The 18,013-nt window shown below is 31.9% G+C and overlaps 1 protein-coding gene across 3 annotated transcripts in view; it reads left to right on the forward strand.

Annotated features, from left to right (window-relative positions):
- ATG4C (autophagy related 4C cysteine peptidase) overlaps positions 1-18,013 on the forward strand; it is a 68,797-nt gene that overhangs the window by 20,522 nt on the left and 30,262 nt on the right. For all 3 annotated transcript variants that reach the window (XM_011369554.2, XM_011369553.2, XM_011369552.2), the window contains exons 4-6: positions 839-922; positions 14,248-14,481; positions 16,555-16,885. In XM_011369554.2, coding sequence (XP_011367856.1) covers positions 839-922; positions 14,248-14,481; positions 16,555-16,885 — 649 coding nt within the window. The remainder of the gene's footprint in view (positions 1-838; positions 923-14,247; positions 14,482-16,554; positions 16,886-18,013) is intronic.

The raw sequence follows: 18,013 nt of genomic DNA on the forward strand, positions 1-18,013 counted from the left end.
ATATCTCCTGAAGAAAGGGCCCAAATATCATAAACATTGCTTAGAAACTCAAGCAAACTATATGGTCCTTTAAAAAAAATTCCAAAGCAGATAGATTTATCCAGGTGATGGCAATATCTCTATTTTTAGACTCAATTTCAGGCAATCTTATGTATGAACCAAGAAGCAAGCAAAATAGATTGAACACACAAAGCAGACAGTATAAAGTTTACACACCAATACCTACGACTTTCTCCTAGAAGTACCTGCAGACATTTATTTGATTGGGGATGAAGAAGCCTTCAGAAATGGAGTAATACTGAGCAGAACCAGTTTCAATAGGAAGAAGTTCATAGCCATAAAATAGGAATGATCAAATTTAGTAAAATTCCTTGATATTGCAAATTTAGGTAAAACACAATTAACATTTGACACCTTGTTCATTGGAAGTACTGGCAGCTATTTAGACAGTTACAACTTGTTAATAACATGCCATTGCATTTTGAAATTTATGAACATTAATTTTTTTAAAAAAATTGAGATATAATTTACATATTATAAAATGCACCCTTTTAAAGCGTATCAATCAGTGGTTTTTAGTATATTCACAGTGTTGTACAACCATCATCACTATCTAATTCCGGAACGTTTTCGTTACCTCAAAAAGCAACCCGTACCCAGTAGCAGCCACTCCCTATTCCTTCCCACCTCCTTCTAGCCTCTGGCAACCATCAGTCTACTTTCTGTCTCTATGGCTTTTCCTGTTCTGGGCATTTCGTATTAGTGGAATCATACAACTTGTGGACTTTTGTGTCTGACTCCTTTTATTGCAAAACAATTTTTCTCTTTTCTCCTTTAGGTTGGGTTTTGAAAACAAAGACGTATTTTAGTAGAAATTCCCCTGTATTATTGCTTGGAAAATGTTACCATTTTAAATGTGAAGGTAAGTGCAGAATTTGTAATGCATTTAAATAACTTTGTAGAAATTTGTATAACTTTTCATTATTTGATTTCTAGATTAATCTACTTTTGGCACATTTTGTTTGTTTTTTTATTTTCATTTTTTAAAAATTGTGGTAAAATACACAAAACATAAAATTTACCACCTTAATCATTTTTAAGTTTACATTCAGTAGTATTAATTACTACCATTAGTAATTAATGGTACCATTAATGCTACCATTACTACCATTCATCTCCATAATTCTTCATCTTGTGAAACTGAAACTCCGCACCCATAAACAATAACTCCCATTCCTCCCTACCCCTCAGCCCCTAACAACCACCATTCTATTTTTTATGCCTAGATTTTGGCATCTTTCTTTTAAGAACCTATATTTTATATAACATAATATACTGCCATTTATATGCTTTGGGTTTCTTGTGAACTTATTGGGAATAGAGTCGTGCCATCTTTTGTTATATCTCTCATAGTTTTGGACTAAGTGAGTGCTAAGTAAAATATTATTTAAATTGATAGCTTCATATTCTTTATCAGGTTCCCTGCTGATAACCTTAAAGTGTTATGATAAATAATTAAAAGTATTATCTTAGTTAAACTAAAAATGATAAATTTTCCAATTCTTAAGGATGCTACAGTTTCTGAAATAATTGACTTTGATGTTTCTGAATGTCAAATGAGCATACGTCCACATATGTTCATCCTTTCAATAATGATCATGTATTTCTTGTAATAATTTATGCCATTTATTGAGTGCCTCCTATGTGTTGGCATCATGCTAATAAGCTCTTTGGGAAATGTCTTTAATCCTCACAACAAGCCTAGAAGATAGATTCAGGTATCCCTATTTTATGAGCATGAAAGTAGGAGCTTAAAAATGTTAAATAATTTGTCCCTAGCCACACAGGTGTTTGACAGAGCTGAAATTTAAACCAAGACTATGTCTTATTTTATTTGTTTATTCATTTTTAATTAAAATATAATTGACAAAATATTATATTAGTTTCAGGTGTACAACATTGTGATTTGACATTTATACTCATGATGTAATCACCACAATAAGTCTGGTAACTATGTGTCACTATACAAAGTTATTTTGCTAATATTGATGATTTTCCTTATGCTGTGTATTGTATCCCTGTGACTTTCTTTTTTTCTAACTGGAGGTTTGTATTTCTTATTTGCCTTCACCCTTTTTACCCATTCTCCCATCCACCTCCCCTCTGGCAACCATTAGTTTGTTCTCTGTATCTATGAGTCTGTTTCTATTTTGTTTTATTTGTTCATTTTTTTTTTTTTTTTTTAGATTGCACATATAAGTGAAATCATATGGTATTTTTCTTTCTTTGTTTGATGTATTTCACTTAGCATAAATCCCTCTGGGTCCATCCATGTTGTTGCAAATGGCAAGATTTCTTTCTCTTTTATACCTGAGTAATATTCCACTGTATATACACACACAGACACATGTGCACACATACACACTACATCTTTTCCACATCTTCTTTATGCATTCACCTATTACTTTAATACTGGCATTCTTTATACTATACAACTTTGATGTTGTGTATGTGAGTGTGTGTTAATGTGTGTGTGTGTGTGTGTGTGTGTGTGTGTGAGTGAGAGGAGGGAAGACGGAGAGAGTGTATTTTATTCATTTTTGTTGACCTATTTTGGTATGTCATTTATCAATAATTTTCAATAGTCTTATAAATGGCTTTTAGTAATAACAGCTAACATTTTTTGAGTATATGCCAGTTGGTATTTTAAGTAATTTACATATATTAACTCATTGAGTCCTATCGAAATTCTTGAAGTATGAGTAGGAAGTTGATGGGTAAAGAAGGGATGCATTTTAGATAAATAGAATGGCATGACGAAAGCAATAGCAATGAGATATATTTAGGAAACAGAGAGATGTCCAGTGTAGTTTTGGTGGGAAAGAATTCTGAAAAGGATCAAAAGAGCATCTTGAATATTATGCTAAAGAATTATGCCATTTGTTTACAGGCAGAGGAGAGTATGAACTTTGGGGTAAGATATATGTGGGTTTGAATTTTTGTTCTTTTTGCTTATTAGTTGTTACTTTAGACGAGTTATTTAATCTCCCTAAGTGTTGATGATACCTATTTCATAGATGTTTAGTGTTGTGCCTGGTATATGTAAGCATTCTAAATTTTAATGAATGAATGAATTAATTAATTAATTAAAATTTTTATTATGGTGACATTGATTAACGAAATCCAGTAAGTTTCAGGTGTACAATTCAACAGTAAGGCACATATATTGCATTGTGTGTTCACCACCCATAGTTAGATTTCTTCTGTCACCATATATTTGACCCCTTTTACTCCATCTACCTCCCCTCTCCCCCTATATTATTATTTATGATATAAGGAATTTAAGAAAAAGTTATTTGAATTCCTTTTAAGAATAACATTATCATTTTTTTTTTGGAAGAAATACTTTGAACTTTGTAGTCAGTACTGGGAGTTTTCAACTCAGGGGACGAAAAGTAAATGATATAGGAGTTATGAAAGAGACAAATAGAAGACTCTTTTGTTTTGGACTTGGAGTACGAATGTAGGGAAGGAGAATGGTGTGAGGGTCGGGAAGGAGAAAGTAGAGAGAGCCAGAAAGAAGGTGGTAAGCTGCATGTCCATTGAAATGTTTCCTTGTTGACATCCCCTGATCTTCCACAAAGTTAGTTAAACTCATGAAATTCTTGTTGTAAGAGGAATTCTTTTGGACAGGGGATGAATTTGTCATCTGGAATGAAAAAGACAGCTCATATCATTGCAGGAAGTAGAAGCAGGGAGAACAGTGAAAGCTTAAGCTGTGGAGAATTAGCAGAAATCTTGGGGCTACTTTTGGATTTCTGAATGTCACAGAATTTTTGGTTCAAGCAAGTTTTCTAAGTTTTTAAGAGAGATGTTGGTGGGGTGCCCAGCTTGCTTCTTCACTACAATAATAATAATTATTATTATTCTAGATTATTGAGCAATAAAATGCCAAATTTCATTTACTTTCAGTGATCATGTATTAAGGCATGATGGCTACGTTGATCTTGCCCAGAGGAGCACATGATATTCATAATTAAATATATGCCTTAGGAAAATAACTAATAGCAATGTAGAGGAATGATTGGAAGCCAATTAGCAGGTGAGATATATGCTAATGCTGATCTAGGGCAGTGCAACTGGGAAGGGGAGGATGGCTTTAAGAAATTTTAAAGTAGCAACAGCATCTGGCAAATGATTGGATTTGGGGTCATGAGAGGCAGAGAGGAGATAAAGAAGATTTAAAGACTACTATCTTAGCTGATAGGTAATGATAATAACCAAATGTAGTATACTAGAGGAAGCATGGGTTTTGGGAGAACACGTAGTGTTTGAAGTAGGCTTTTTAGAAATGAACAGTGTGAATGAGGTAGGCTGTTTAAAATTGATTTGTTAGTTATTTTCAAAAAGGTGACATTTGAGGCCAATGGATAAGGTCACATTGATGGAAAGTATTGGTGGAGAACGTCCATCTTTATGGATATGCTGATGAATCAGTGAATGAAACTGAGAAGGAATAAGCAATATATAGGGCAGACCTCAAAATAATATATTATCATAGAGACCAAAAGAGATTTTCAAAAAGAAGGAGGACAGGGTGCCTAATCCTCAAAAAAGGTTGAGCAGGAAATACCCTGAGTAGAGGCTAGGATTTGTTATTGAGAAGTTGCTTATGGCTTTTGAGAGAGCAGTTTCCCTAGAGTGATAAGGATAAATAAGTAAAATTAACAGCAGCTAACCCACATTTATTGAATGTGGCTCTGTGTTATGCGCCAAAGCTAAATTATTATTTTAAACACTTAGTGGTTATGATATTGGCATAGAGAAGAACTTCTTATATAAAACATAAAAACAGTCTTTACAGGAAAATACTGACCAATTTGACCAAATAAAGATTTAAAATACCTACACGACAAAAGATACCATGACAAAGTATAAAAGCAAGTCAGAGAGAGAAGATATTTGCACATGCGCTCTCTCATTCTCTCTCTCTCTCTCTCTCTGTCTGTCTGTCTGTCTGTCTCTCTCTCTCACTGTCTTTCTCTCTTTTTGTAGGTATATAGATCTATGTGTATGTGAACATGAGTATTTATCTATCCATTTATCATCTCTCCAGCTATATCTTAGATAAAAGATTAGTCTCAAGTAATAAAGAATTACAAATTAATATGTAAAACATGGAATAACTCAACAAAAAATGAGACAAGAAAATGAACAGTTGTTTTTTAAGTAGAAGCTTGAATGGCCAGTCAAACGTAAGAAAATGCTTACCCTAGTAATAAAGGAGGTATGAATTAAAATGAGACACTATTTCTTAGTCATCAGATTTGCAAAAATTTAAAGGTTTCATAGTATCAGATATTAGCAAGGATGTGAAGAAAAAGTATCTCAGACACTGCTGATAGGAGGGTGAATCGGTACAACCTCTTCGTGACAAATTGAAGAGTACTTAGATAAATTGAAAATGTACACAACTTAGGACCCAGCCACTCTACCTTTCAGTATTCACCCTAGAGAAGTTCTTTATATGTGTGGAGAACATGTATACAAGGTAGTTTATTACAGCTTGTTGGAAAAAATTGGAAACAGCTTATTCGCTAGTAGGCAATTTGATGAATAAGATTACTCATTTAGTCCACAAATGTTTATTGAGAGCCAAGTATGTGCCAGGCATTGGGGTTACTCTTGAAAATATGACACATAAGGCTTATTCTCAAGGAGCTTATAGTCCGGCAGATGAGTGACTTAAATAATTACAAAAATAATTAATCCCATTATGATTTTTTTGATGAAAAAGAAGAATAGACTGCTATAAAACTCTAGAAGGAGACCAAATGTGAAAGGATGCTATTGGATGCAAATAAGCAGAAAGTCCATTTCAAAATAGCTTAAACCATAAGGGGATGTATTATATACAAGCAGAAGTCCAGAGGTAGGGATGGCTCTTAGGTTGGTTTATTCAGTGCCTCTGTGACTTCATCAAGGACCCATTTCTATCCATCTTCCCACTTTGCTAATCTTAGCATATTGGCTTTATCTTCACCTACCTCTCCTTACAGTAGGAAGTATCTCTCTCAATACCAAGATAGGAGATACGACAGAATTCAGTGGAAGAAGTACTTTTTTTCTTTGTTTTATTTCTTTATTATAAATACTGAATTTTTATTTTAATGATTTTATTTTAAACCTTTAAAGTTTCCAAATTATGAACTATTTACATATAGAGAAGATAAAAACCTTGTCTGTACACTTTCGGGAATAGTAAGAAAACTATACTCAACAAGAGAAGTAAGTTATGAGTCATTTTTAATATGTGTGCTTCTATTCAATGGTAGGCTTCCCCATGCCAACCACACCGCCCCCCCACCCCACAAAAAAAACTGTACTATCCAAAAGTGTCCCTGATGATTTAATATTTCCTGTTTTTTGAAAATGGAATCAAACTATATTTTTGAAAATGGAATCAAACTATATTTTGATTCCATTTTCCTTTTTGAAAATGGAATCAAACTATATTTTACTTCTGTGACCTGGGTATGACTTGCAAAATTATGTTTTTAAGATTTGTCCATGTTATGTGTAGTTCTAGTTTATTTTTATTGCTGCATAATATTCCAGTCTATGATTTATCACAAATTATTCTTTCTACTATTGATAGACATTTGGATTGCTTTTAGCTTTTTGCCATTATAAACAGTGTATATAGTACGTTCTTTTGTTATTGTGGAAATAAGACTTTATTCTCAGATTTTTTTGAAATAAGAAATTTACTGTTCACTAAAAATATCTGCATGCAGAATGAGGAAAATTGACCATTAGCCAGAAAAATATCACATATCTATTTATATCATCCACTTTATGGAGTCCCTTTTCTAATGAGTATAACTCCAAACCCCATCCTCTTCCATTTTTCCAGAAATTGTTTTGGTATCCACAGGAAGGGAAGCCTTTGTACTTAAAAACACACAAATTTAAGTGAGTCAGTTATAATTTTGAAAACAGGAAGAACAGTAAATAAGATCAAATATGCATTTGAAAAGAGATTCAAATATACATTTTGACTAAGAAGAGTCACAGTAAACAAGGTAAGGTAAAAGGGAATTGAATATTTATTCAGAAGAATGAAGGTGAATATGGCATAGAATGAGTAACATTAGTGATATTATTTTGTTAATGGAGTTTTTAAACTTTAGCGTACATGACAAAAAATATTTATTGATTATGAAGAGCTAATTTCCTTCATTATTTCTTCTTCTGTGAGTATATAAACCCATAATATATAAAGATTTATGAATCCTGTAATTATGGTGTTACTTTGGTTAATTGCTAGTTTATAATATTTGTCCTAAGGTTATTACTGTTTTGTCAAGACTTTCTTTGTATCCTCGACAGAAATATAATATTCTGATCACCTCATTTAAGATATTTTAATGCTAACTTTTTCTCTTTTTGTGTGTCATTATGAACTCATTATATGTATGTTGGTCGATCTCCACCAATAATCTCCTTTTGATACCCAAACTGTCTCATCTTGGCCAGTGGAAGCCCCCCCTTGAAGGTTGGCTTCTACATCTTTAAACAGAACCTAATTAACTTTTGGAAACTTCTTTCTTCCATAACTTTGGACTTTTCAGCCTTGTATTTGAAATCAGCCATTTCCCAATGAACTTGGGTTTCTTTTAGCAAAAAAACAGTGTTAGAAACTACAATCTGAGTGCAAAGGTACATCGTGGGAAGGATGTTGCCCCTAGGTCATTTCAGCGCACAGAACCATAACAGATAAATATATGTAAATATATTTTCACTTCTTTTCTTAGAAAAGCGTGAGTTTATATTGGTATTTTCAATCTAGTTCTAACTGTATCATATTCCTACATAAATTCTCTATTTAATACTTATCTCTTTTTCTGTTATATAGAAATTTGCCAGTAGTTTCTTTTCTGCTCAAGTTTTTAGTCAAATTACTTTGGAGTCACTCATCTCTTATCCTGTGTGGTATTTATCTGATGAATAGTTTTGTTCAGTTGTTTCAGTTCCCTTGTTTTTGAAGGCAGTGGCACTCTGATACGTTACAGATCTAAGTATGTAGAAAGTGGTAGCTTTAAATCACAATGATTTTATTTTACCAGCCTCTGAGTCATCTACAATGAACTAATTCATAGTGATAAATAAATATAAGATCCTTAAACTCGATCATCTGTTTCCTATTATTTAATTTCTAGTAATATTAAGACAAATTTGCAAAAAATTAGCTTAACTATGCTAAACCTGTCCTGATTGCTCAGGCTTTTAAATTTATCTTGCTAACTTTCCTGAGCTACAAACTCTTCTTATATTATGCATTTTTTCCTTCCCAAATGTAAGGTATCATGATGTATGTTGTTATGTCAAAGTTTATAGTATATAAACCAAATGGTCCTCCTGGTTAGTTTTATCTTGAGCAAATACCAAAATTATTTAAAAAAAAAAAATGTTTTCAGGATATCTGTGAGCTATCTGTGAGAGAAACAATTAAGGATTTTATCTTATTTTAAGTAAGCCTCATTTTTTCTTTAGATACCATGTCCCTATCTGGCTAGGGTTTTCTAGATTTTCTTATAGATCATTCAGTCCATGACAGGCCCAGAGACCATTAAGGAAAAACTGTAATTTGGGGTTGTCTTTAATATACCAGTTCTCTTTAGGGACCAAAATGATTTAATGTAAATTAACAGAGATAAAGCTTTCTTTCCTAGTTTTGGGGTTGAAGAGCATCCGCAGATAATCAGTCTAGCTAGGAACAAAACTAGTACATGGAAAAAGGAAAAGAAAAGTTTTTAAGGCATGTAGAGGGTACACAGACACTACAAAATAATAAAAGCTTTTTCTGACTTGAAGCCGGGCTCTTGGTCCTTGTGCTATACCCCATCTCTGCAGTTTTTAGGATCTGTGTTATTCTAAAACTTAACAAGATTATGCCCAAATGTTGTGGAGATACGATCCCAGAATTTGGAGTTTTTTGAAACATGACTTGCCATTTACTAAAAGATGGCATGCAGGAAGAAATGAGTTATTTAGAGGTGTATTAATTTTCAAAATTTGGACATTTTTCAGGTCTTGTTCTATTATTGATTTTTAATTTAATTCCATGGTGGTCAGAGAAACTACTTTTATGACTTTAATCTCTTTGAAGATTTTGAGACTTATTTTATCATCTAAATATGGTATAGTGTGGTAAATGTCTTTGTGTGCTTAAAAAGAATATGTATTGCTGAGTGTTCTATAAGGACTATTAGGTCGAGTTTGGTGATATTATGTTCAAGTCTTCTCTATCCTTGCTCTGTCCTACTTTTTCTATCAATTATTTTCAGAGGGATATTGAAATCTCTGACTATAATTGAATTTGTCTTTTTCTCCTGGCAATTCTATCTGTTTTTGTTTCATTGATTTTGAAGCCTTGTTATTGGGTACATAAAAATTTAGAATTGTCATGGTCTATTAACAAATAGATCCTTTTGTAATTATAAAAAAGATTATGATATTCCTTGGTCTAAAATCTGCTTTGTATGATATTAATGCTTTCTTTTGCTTAGGGTTACATGGTATATGTTTTCCATTCTTTTCGCATTTAATCTATTTGTGTCTTTATATTTAAAGTGTGTGTCTTGTGGGAAGTAGATATTCAGGTCTTACTTTTTTATCTAGTCTATTTTCCACCTTTCGATTTAAGTTGTTTAGGCTAGACACATTTAATGTGATTGTTAATATGGTTAAGTTTAAGTCTGTCATCTCAATATTTGCTTTCTGTTTGTTACTCTGTTCTTTGTTCCCTTTTCTTCTTTTTCTGCCTTCTTTCAGATTGAGTATTTTTTGATTCCATTTTATCTCTGTTGGCTTTTTAGCTTATAACTTTTTATTGTGCTATTTTAGTGGTTACTTTAAGGTTTTAGTATACATATTTAACTTATCACAGTTTACTTTAAGTGATGTTATGCCAATTCACATATAGTATAAGAGCCTTACAGTAGTGTACTTCACTTCCCCACCTCTGGTCTTTATGCTTTTGATGCCATACATTTTAGTTGTTAGTATGATATTTTTGCTAGGTATAGGTATAGATATAGGTTGATGATTTTTAAAATATTACCCCACTATCTGCTTGCTTGTTTCCAGAGAAATCGGATATCATCTGTATCATTCTTTGTACTTAATGTCTTATTTTCCTTCTACTTTTGAGATTTTATTTTTTTTTAATCATTAGTTTGGAACAATTTGATTATTATGTGCATTGGTGTAGTTTTATTTGTTTCTTGCGCTTGACTTTTGTTCAACTTCTTGGACCTGTTGGTTTATAGTTTTCACAAGATTTGAATTTTTTTCATCCATATTGTCTTCAAATATTTTTTTCTGTTTTCCTCTCTCTTTTCTCCTTCTGGGTCTCCAATTACAGATATTTTAACATGGATGAAATTGTGCCACAGCTCCCTGAGGCTCTTTTATTTTCTTTTAATTCTTTTTCCTCTCTGTTTTAATTTGGACAGTTCTTATTGCTATGTCCTCAAGTTCATCAGTCTTTCATTCTTTTCCTCAGCAGTGTATATATATATACAGATATATATCTGTATCTGTATATATAGCTAGATATATACAGATACAGATATATATCTGTATATATATATATCTATACAGATACATACACACACACACACACACACACACACACACACACATCTAGGAATGTAATTGCTGGGTCATAGGGTATTCATATGTTCAGCCTCAGTATATACTACTAAATAGTTTTACAAAATAATTGTGCCAATTTATATTCCTACCAGACGTGTATGAATTGTTCTCACCTCACCAATATTTGGTATTTTTCCCTTTTTATTAGAGCCATGTTTTAATTTTAATTTGCATTTCTCTGATAATTAATGAAATTGAGCATATTTTTATAAATATTTTTCAATTTGGATATATCTCCTATTAAGTTATTTGTCTTTTTTCACTGATACCTAGGTTTTCTTTATATATTCTGGATAGGAATCCTTTTTTTTGGCTATATCTTTAGGAAATGTCTTTTTCTACTCTCTTACTTTTTTACTTCCTTAATGTTATCTTTTGAAGAACAGAATTCTTAATTGCAATATAGTCTAATGGATTTTTTAAATCTCCTTAAATGGTTAGTGCCTTCTGTGTTCTTTTTAATAAATTTTTGCTTACTTTAGGACATGCAAATGTTTTCTCTAGTATTTTGAATTTGTCATTTCTCTCTTTCTTCTCTTTGATTGTTTTTAAGATCAGCTGCTTATCTTTGGTGTAGATTTCATTCTATTTGGAATTCTTAGCTTTCTTAATATGAAAATTTCCCAGCCACTTTTAATTACAGTTGTTTCTCATTCTTCTTATTCCCTCTCTATTAAATTCTCTATCTCTGATAAATCTTTCTGTTAGATTTTTCTCCATGTTTCTGAAATTCTTCGGTTTTTCATATTTTCTATTTTGTCTTTCTGTGCTGTGTTCTAAGTAATTTCTTTAGTTCTTACTTTTGGTTTCTAATTATCTCCTGAGCTGCATGTAATTTTCTGTTTAATCTTATACCAAGTTCCTGTTTTTAGTTATTGTATTTTTCATTTCTAGTAGTTCCATTTGGTTTTCTTTCGTATGTGCCTGGTTAATTTTAATAGTCTCTTTTCTGTAATTTGTCCACCTTTCAGTGTCCTAATTTTTTTTAAACATACACATACTTGTTTTATCTCATATCTGACAGTTACAATAGCTGTAATCTTGGAGGCCTTGTTTTGCAATTTGTTTTACTTCTGATTATTTTTCATATTAGCTTGTTTAATTGTGATTTCTGATTGTGATAGTCAGCCTTGACTAAGCCCTTAGTGTTACTAGCAATTCTCTTCTATTTCCTTTATCAGCTTTCTTTCTCATTCTTTGTAGTGGTTCTTTCAGACAGTCCCATTCTTCATAAAGCTCTCAAGTCTCTCCTGTCATAAAAAACAAAAGCAAAGCAAAACAATTAAAAAAAAAAACCCACTTTTCTTTTGGTTCCATTTATCTGACATTCATTTAACAAATGTTTGTTGCACATCTGCCATGGACTGAACTCTGTGCTCAGTGCTGAAGGTTCAGAGGTGCAGAAAATAAACATAGTCCTTTTCCTTTACTGTACTTGAAATCTGGAGGGGAGGGAGATGTAGATCAAAAACGTTATATGGTCATGCTCCCTCTAACGATGTTTCAGCCAACAACGGACCACATATACACAGTGGTCCCATAAGATTATGACGGAACTGAAAAATTCTTATTGTGTAGTGATGCTGTAGCCATTGTAATGGTATAATGCAGTGCATTACTCTTGTTTGTGGTGATGCTGGTGTAAGCAAACCTACTATGCTGCCAGTTGTATAAAAGTATAGTACATAATATATACAGTACAAAATACTTGATAATGATAATAAATGACCATATAACCCGCTTATATATTTACTGTACTTTTTATTGTTATTTTAGAGTATACTCTACTTATAAAAAAAAGAGCTTGCTGTAAAACAGTATGCCATGGTACATTGGCAGCAGCCTCATATATCTTGTGTTTGCTTGTCTCTTGATTGCATCATTTTTTCATATGCTTGATTTAATCTCATGTTTTGTATAGTGACATACTGTCCAGGCTTGTAGCCTAGGAGCAGTAGGCTATATCATTTAGCCTAGGTGTGTGGTCAGCTACATCATCTAGGTTTTTGTAAGTGTACTCTGTGATGTTTCCACAACTAAGAAATCACCTAATGATGCATTTCTAAAGATGTATACCTATTAGGCGACACATGACTGTAGATATTATAAAGATTGTGACAAAAGAAAATCAGTCAAATAGTGGAATAGGAGGGTTAGCATTATAATGGCAAATGAACAGGACAACAAAGTTCTTTTAATACTAGTAGTTTTCCAATAATACTTAGAGTAAATATTAAAAGAAAAGTAGCTCTTAAGAGGATAAGGAATTAATTATTTCTTCTAAGTAAGAAATTAGGAACTATATATTTGGTAAACCACAGGATGAGGTGTTAGAGTTATGCACAGTTGTATCAAATTTTAAACAAATTTAAATGTCTCTAAAGTGGAAATTTGGGGCATATTTTTAGTGCCATGTTCAATTTCCAGACATTTTTATTTATAATTAACTTCAAACTCTAAGACTGAGAAAAATTCATTGATAATGGGCGAATGGCATTTTTATTATCACTGAAACTATATGCCGCAACTTAGCTTTACTTAGTAGATATGAAGTTCGGATGATTGTAATTTTTCTCAGAATGGGCTTGAAGGATAGATACAGGAAGGATGAGGAATAAAAGCATGATAAAACTGCTTGAACATCCTCTTAAAGGGTATTGGAAATTAAACTCCATGGAAATGAGGGTTGTATGCAGATTTATCTGTCTGCCACCCACCCACCCAAACTAACCAACATTTATTAGGATCTACTTGTGCTAGGCACTGTGTACCTGCTGAGATTGTAAAGGTTATTAAGACCCTGTCTCTGGGAGTAATCAAGGAATGTTAGTTCATTTTGAGCACTAGTGTTTTATAAATTATTGGGCATACAGTGACCATAGCTTTCACATAGAAATTATATTAAGAGTTAATCAGTTTAGAAAGCCTTTAAAAGTGCTATATGTGGGTGGCAACAAGTTTTTAAAAATTATATTCCCATATAAAAGGATAACTATATTTAAGAATTTTATGTTTTTACTCTTTAGCTTGTTAGTTTTGATTTTATAATTTGAGTATAAATATTCATGACGATTACAGTGTGCACATTTTATTTGATTTTTAGAACTAGTTTATACACATTTTTACATATTGACAATCATAGTATTTTATTTGCAAATCTCATTTTAGAGAGCGCTAATATCTATATCCTGAGCCAAATGAGGCAAAAAGAAAAGATATTTTTACATTATCCTCTCATAAAAGAGTTGATTATATTTGGAATATAGGATATTATTATTAACAACAGTATTACTGATAATACCTTATATTAGTGCTTGAGTGTACAAAACATTTCAGCATTCATTCTCAGTTGATTTTCATAACAGCCTAATGAGGCAGAATAAGATTTACTGTCACTTAAACAGAAAAAAAAGGATTAGAAAGATTGTGATATACTCTATATCTTATGGACAGTAATGGGAATATAATACCATTATTTACATTTCTTGGCATTTATTTAGACTAGTTTATATTTTTATTTTGTAGATGAAAATAAACTGTTACATGCAAGATCAGGATGTACAATAGAAGACCATGTAATTGCGGGAAATGTAGAAGAATTTCGTAAAGATTTCATTTCAAGAATATGGCTGACCTACAGGGAAGAATTTCCGTCAATAGAAGGCTCAGCTTTGACAACAGACTGCGGTTGGGGCTGTACATTAAGAACTGGCCAGATGCTTTTGGCTCAAGGACTCATACTACACTTTCTTGGTAGAGGTAAATCCAATCTCTGTGTTTTGGGGTTTTGTTTTTTTAATTTGAACTTCAGCTTACAAACTGCATAAAATTCCCCGAGGTTAATTTTTTGACTCCTGAATGTCTCCTAAAGTTGAAACTAACATATTGCATCATTATTAAATTAGGCTAGGTGTGACTTAACATGTAAACTTTCGTGATTTTCCTTTCCAAAATACAGGTTAAACATACCTATTATTCTTGGGTACTACTGTGACTTAAGTAAGTTCAATTTTCAGTAGAGTTTTTTGTTATTATTTGTTTCTTTTTGATTCAACTCTCTGGATTATCTCCAGTTTAGTAAATCCTAGTCAGGTCAATGTGGTGACTTTGAGCAGATAGTTAATATTTTTACATTATTTAAATCTTAAGAATTTTTACACTGATTTCTTTATTTTTTTCTCTATATATACTTTAAAATTATTTTTATCTTTATAAATATGATTATAATCAGTTAAATTAATTAAGGATATTTTCTATAAGATCATTGTACTTAATCTTTTAGACTCACAAAAATGTCATGGATGCCTAACTTACATGTATCTGTTTATTTTTCAAATGCGCAACCTTTCTTACCATTTTTATTAGTCCATTTTTTTAATAATGTGTGCATTGTGGAAAGATTTTACTTTACCATTTTAGGCTATTATATATCATTTTTATTAAATGTTACTATTTTTGTGTGTTTCTCTGAATGCATGGCAAATATTTAGTAACCTTTTTATAGGGATTATTGATGAGATCTTGAGAGTATGTTTATTCATAAGTGTGGATAATGCAAAGAAAAAGAATTGAAACAGTTTTCATAGCTCTGACTGGGTCTCTGAATCTGACTCATTTTATTAAAAATGCGTGGGAGTTTGCATCCAGGGAGTGGATCTGATTAATAAAGTCAATCTGAAATTCCCAGCAGGGTGATGAGGTAAATCAGGAGAAACAGCACAGAAAGGATGGGTTGCAGCTCTCATCGGCTGGTCAGTCCCAGCAGAATAAACTCGGTCGCCTCAGGGCAGTTGTCCTGGGGAACTATCTTCATCTTCATCTTCTCTAATAAAAGAATAATTTTTAAGATAAAAAAAATTACATGTGTGTTTGGGGACTGTCTTTTTATTAAAAACAGTGAACTCATGGAAGTAGTTGACTTTTTTGAGATCTTTAGTCTTTAATGACTTCATTTTTTAACTTTTCATTGACTAGAGAATTGCCATTTTTCTTTAAACGATGATTACGTTATCCTGAAAGGATATATGAGAAAAAACTATTTGAAAAGAAATTTAAAACTTCTATGATCAGGCTTTTATTTTAACATATAAACAACAAAATCCACTTTTAGAAGTTATTCTCTCATGAATACTCCGAATGTTAGTGCATATGTTTATTATACCTTTTGGGTGGTCCGGACTAGATGTCTGATAAGCAATATTGGTAATGGAATACAAAAATATTTAGTCTGTCTTAGCACTGTCAAAGAAAAAAAAGAAAAGCATATTCCAGAATTGCCCATGTGTACCTGAGTTTACTATTTTTCTCTCTCTTTTTTTTTTTTTGTCTTTCACTTTGGTAATTTTTTTTGTTTATATGTAATATAGTCCCATTTTAGAAATTTTAAGAACTACAGAAGAGTCCAGAATCATATTACCACTCAAAAGTAAATATCGATCTATTGGCATATTTTCTCTGCTCATACCTTTATTTGCTTTTTAAAGAGCTTTGTTGAGATATAATCTATATATTATAAATTAATTCATTTAAAGTGAATGATGTTTTGGCTTTTAATATTTTTACAGAGTTCTGCAGCCATCACCATAATCTAATTTTAGGACATTTTTATCATCCCCAAAGAAACCTCATACGCATTAGTATTTATTCCCAATACACTCCCCTGCTCCATATGGAGTCAATCTGCTTTCTGTCTCTATGAATTTGCCTCTTTCTGAGTCTACTATTTTAGTTCAGTAATCCATATGAGTCTAAATGCTACATATTTATTTTAGTAGAATTGTTAAAGTCTAACTCTTTAAAAGATCTGAACACCTTGCTTTGGAACTACTATAGCTTGGACCTGGCCTGATGCTTTGAACATTGACAATTCAGACTCTGAATCATGGACTTCTCACACTGTAAAAAAATTTACTGCATCATTTGAAGCATCGCTTTCAGGGGAAAGAGAACTCAAAACCCCAACAATTTCTCTGAAGGAAACAATTGGGAGATATTCTGATGATCATGAAATGCAAAATGAAATTTATCACAGGAAAATCATCTCTTGGTTTGGTGATTCCCCCTTGGCTCTCTTTGGCTTACATCAACTAATAAAATATGGAAAGAAGTCTGGGAAAAAAGCTGGAGATTGGTATGGACCAGCTGTGGTTGCTCACATTTTAAGGTAAAATTGTTTTAAAATCTTTCATTTTACGACAGAGGCCCTCAGGCTTAGAGATACTGATTTTTTTGTAGTGCCTATATGTAATTGGAACTTTTAAAGTCTAAGTGTATGAGAATATTCATAAAGGAGATTTTATTTGCTAATAGGGACAAAATGAGACATTTGCCACTCTAGTTACATTTAATTTAGCTACTGATAAATTTTTCTTCTTTTGCTCATAGGTGTAGCTATCCAAGGTCTTTTTCTAACAGGGTTTTCATTAGACTACCGTATTGCAATGTTCTAAAAACTAACAACTCTTTCAACCTTGGAACATGCATAACATTACAGTTTTTTTTTAAATAGTATAACCTGGGGGCTGTAATATACTGATAGCATAATGAAATGTCAAGATCTAAAATTGATGTTTTCAGCATTTCTTTGCACACATCAGATTCTTGTGAATTGTAAATGTATGAGACTATTACTATTATAATTTTATCATAGTAAAAGTAGAGTCCGTGACATTCAGAGTAGTAAGAAAAAAGTCGAAAACCTCATCTTTTTATGTGCCATTTATTTGGACACTACGTAAGTTTTTTTTAAATTGTCTTATTTGTTGTATGTTCCATTATTATAAACTGAGTCATCCAAGTATAGTATATTGTAGTAAATTCAAATTATTACAGTTTTTTAGCATATTCTATTAAATTGCTTTTATATTTTATAGGCCAGATGCTTACAATTGAAAAAGTATTTGCATAATGTTGTTAAGCAGATTGTTAATAATATCAAGTCCAGTTTGGTATGACATTTATAAAAGCATAATCATAAAAGCATAGGTTCTACTCTTAAAAATGTTATGTTCTGTACCCTAGAGATCAGAAAACTTTTCCAGTTAAGAGCCTGATAATAAGTAAGTTAGGCTTTACAGGCCTTATAAGGGCTTTATTGCCCATTTTTCTTTTCTTTTTTTTTTTTTTTAAACAACCCTTTAAAACTATAAAAACCATTCTTAGCTTGCAGGCTGTACCAAAAGCAGGCTATAGGTTGTATTTGGCCTGTGGGCCATAGTTTGCCAATTCTTCTTCTCTACTAACACATATAACTATTCATAGTAAAGCCTATTAAGTTAAATAATTATAAAGA

The sequence above is a fragment of the Pteropus vampyrus genome, unplaced genomic scaffold (genome assembly GCF_000151845.1).
Source record: "Pteropus vampyrus isolate Shadow unplaced genomic scaffold, Pvam_2.0 Scaffold151, whole genome shotgun sequence".
In the NCBI taxonomy this organism is placed as follows: domain Eukaryota; kingdom Metazoa; phylum Chordata; class Mammalia; order Chiroptera; family Pteropodidae; genus Pteropus; species Pteropus vampyrus.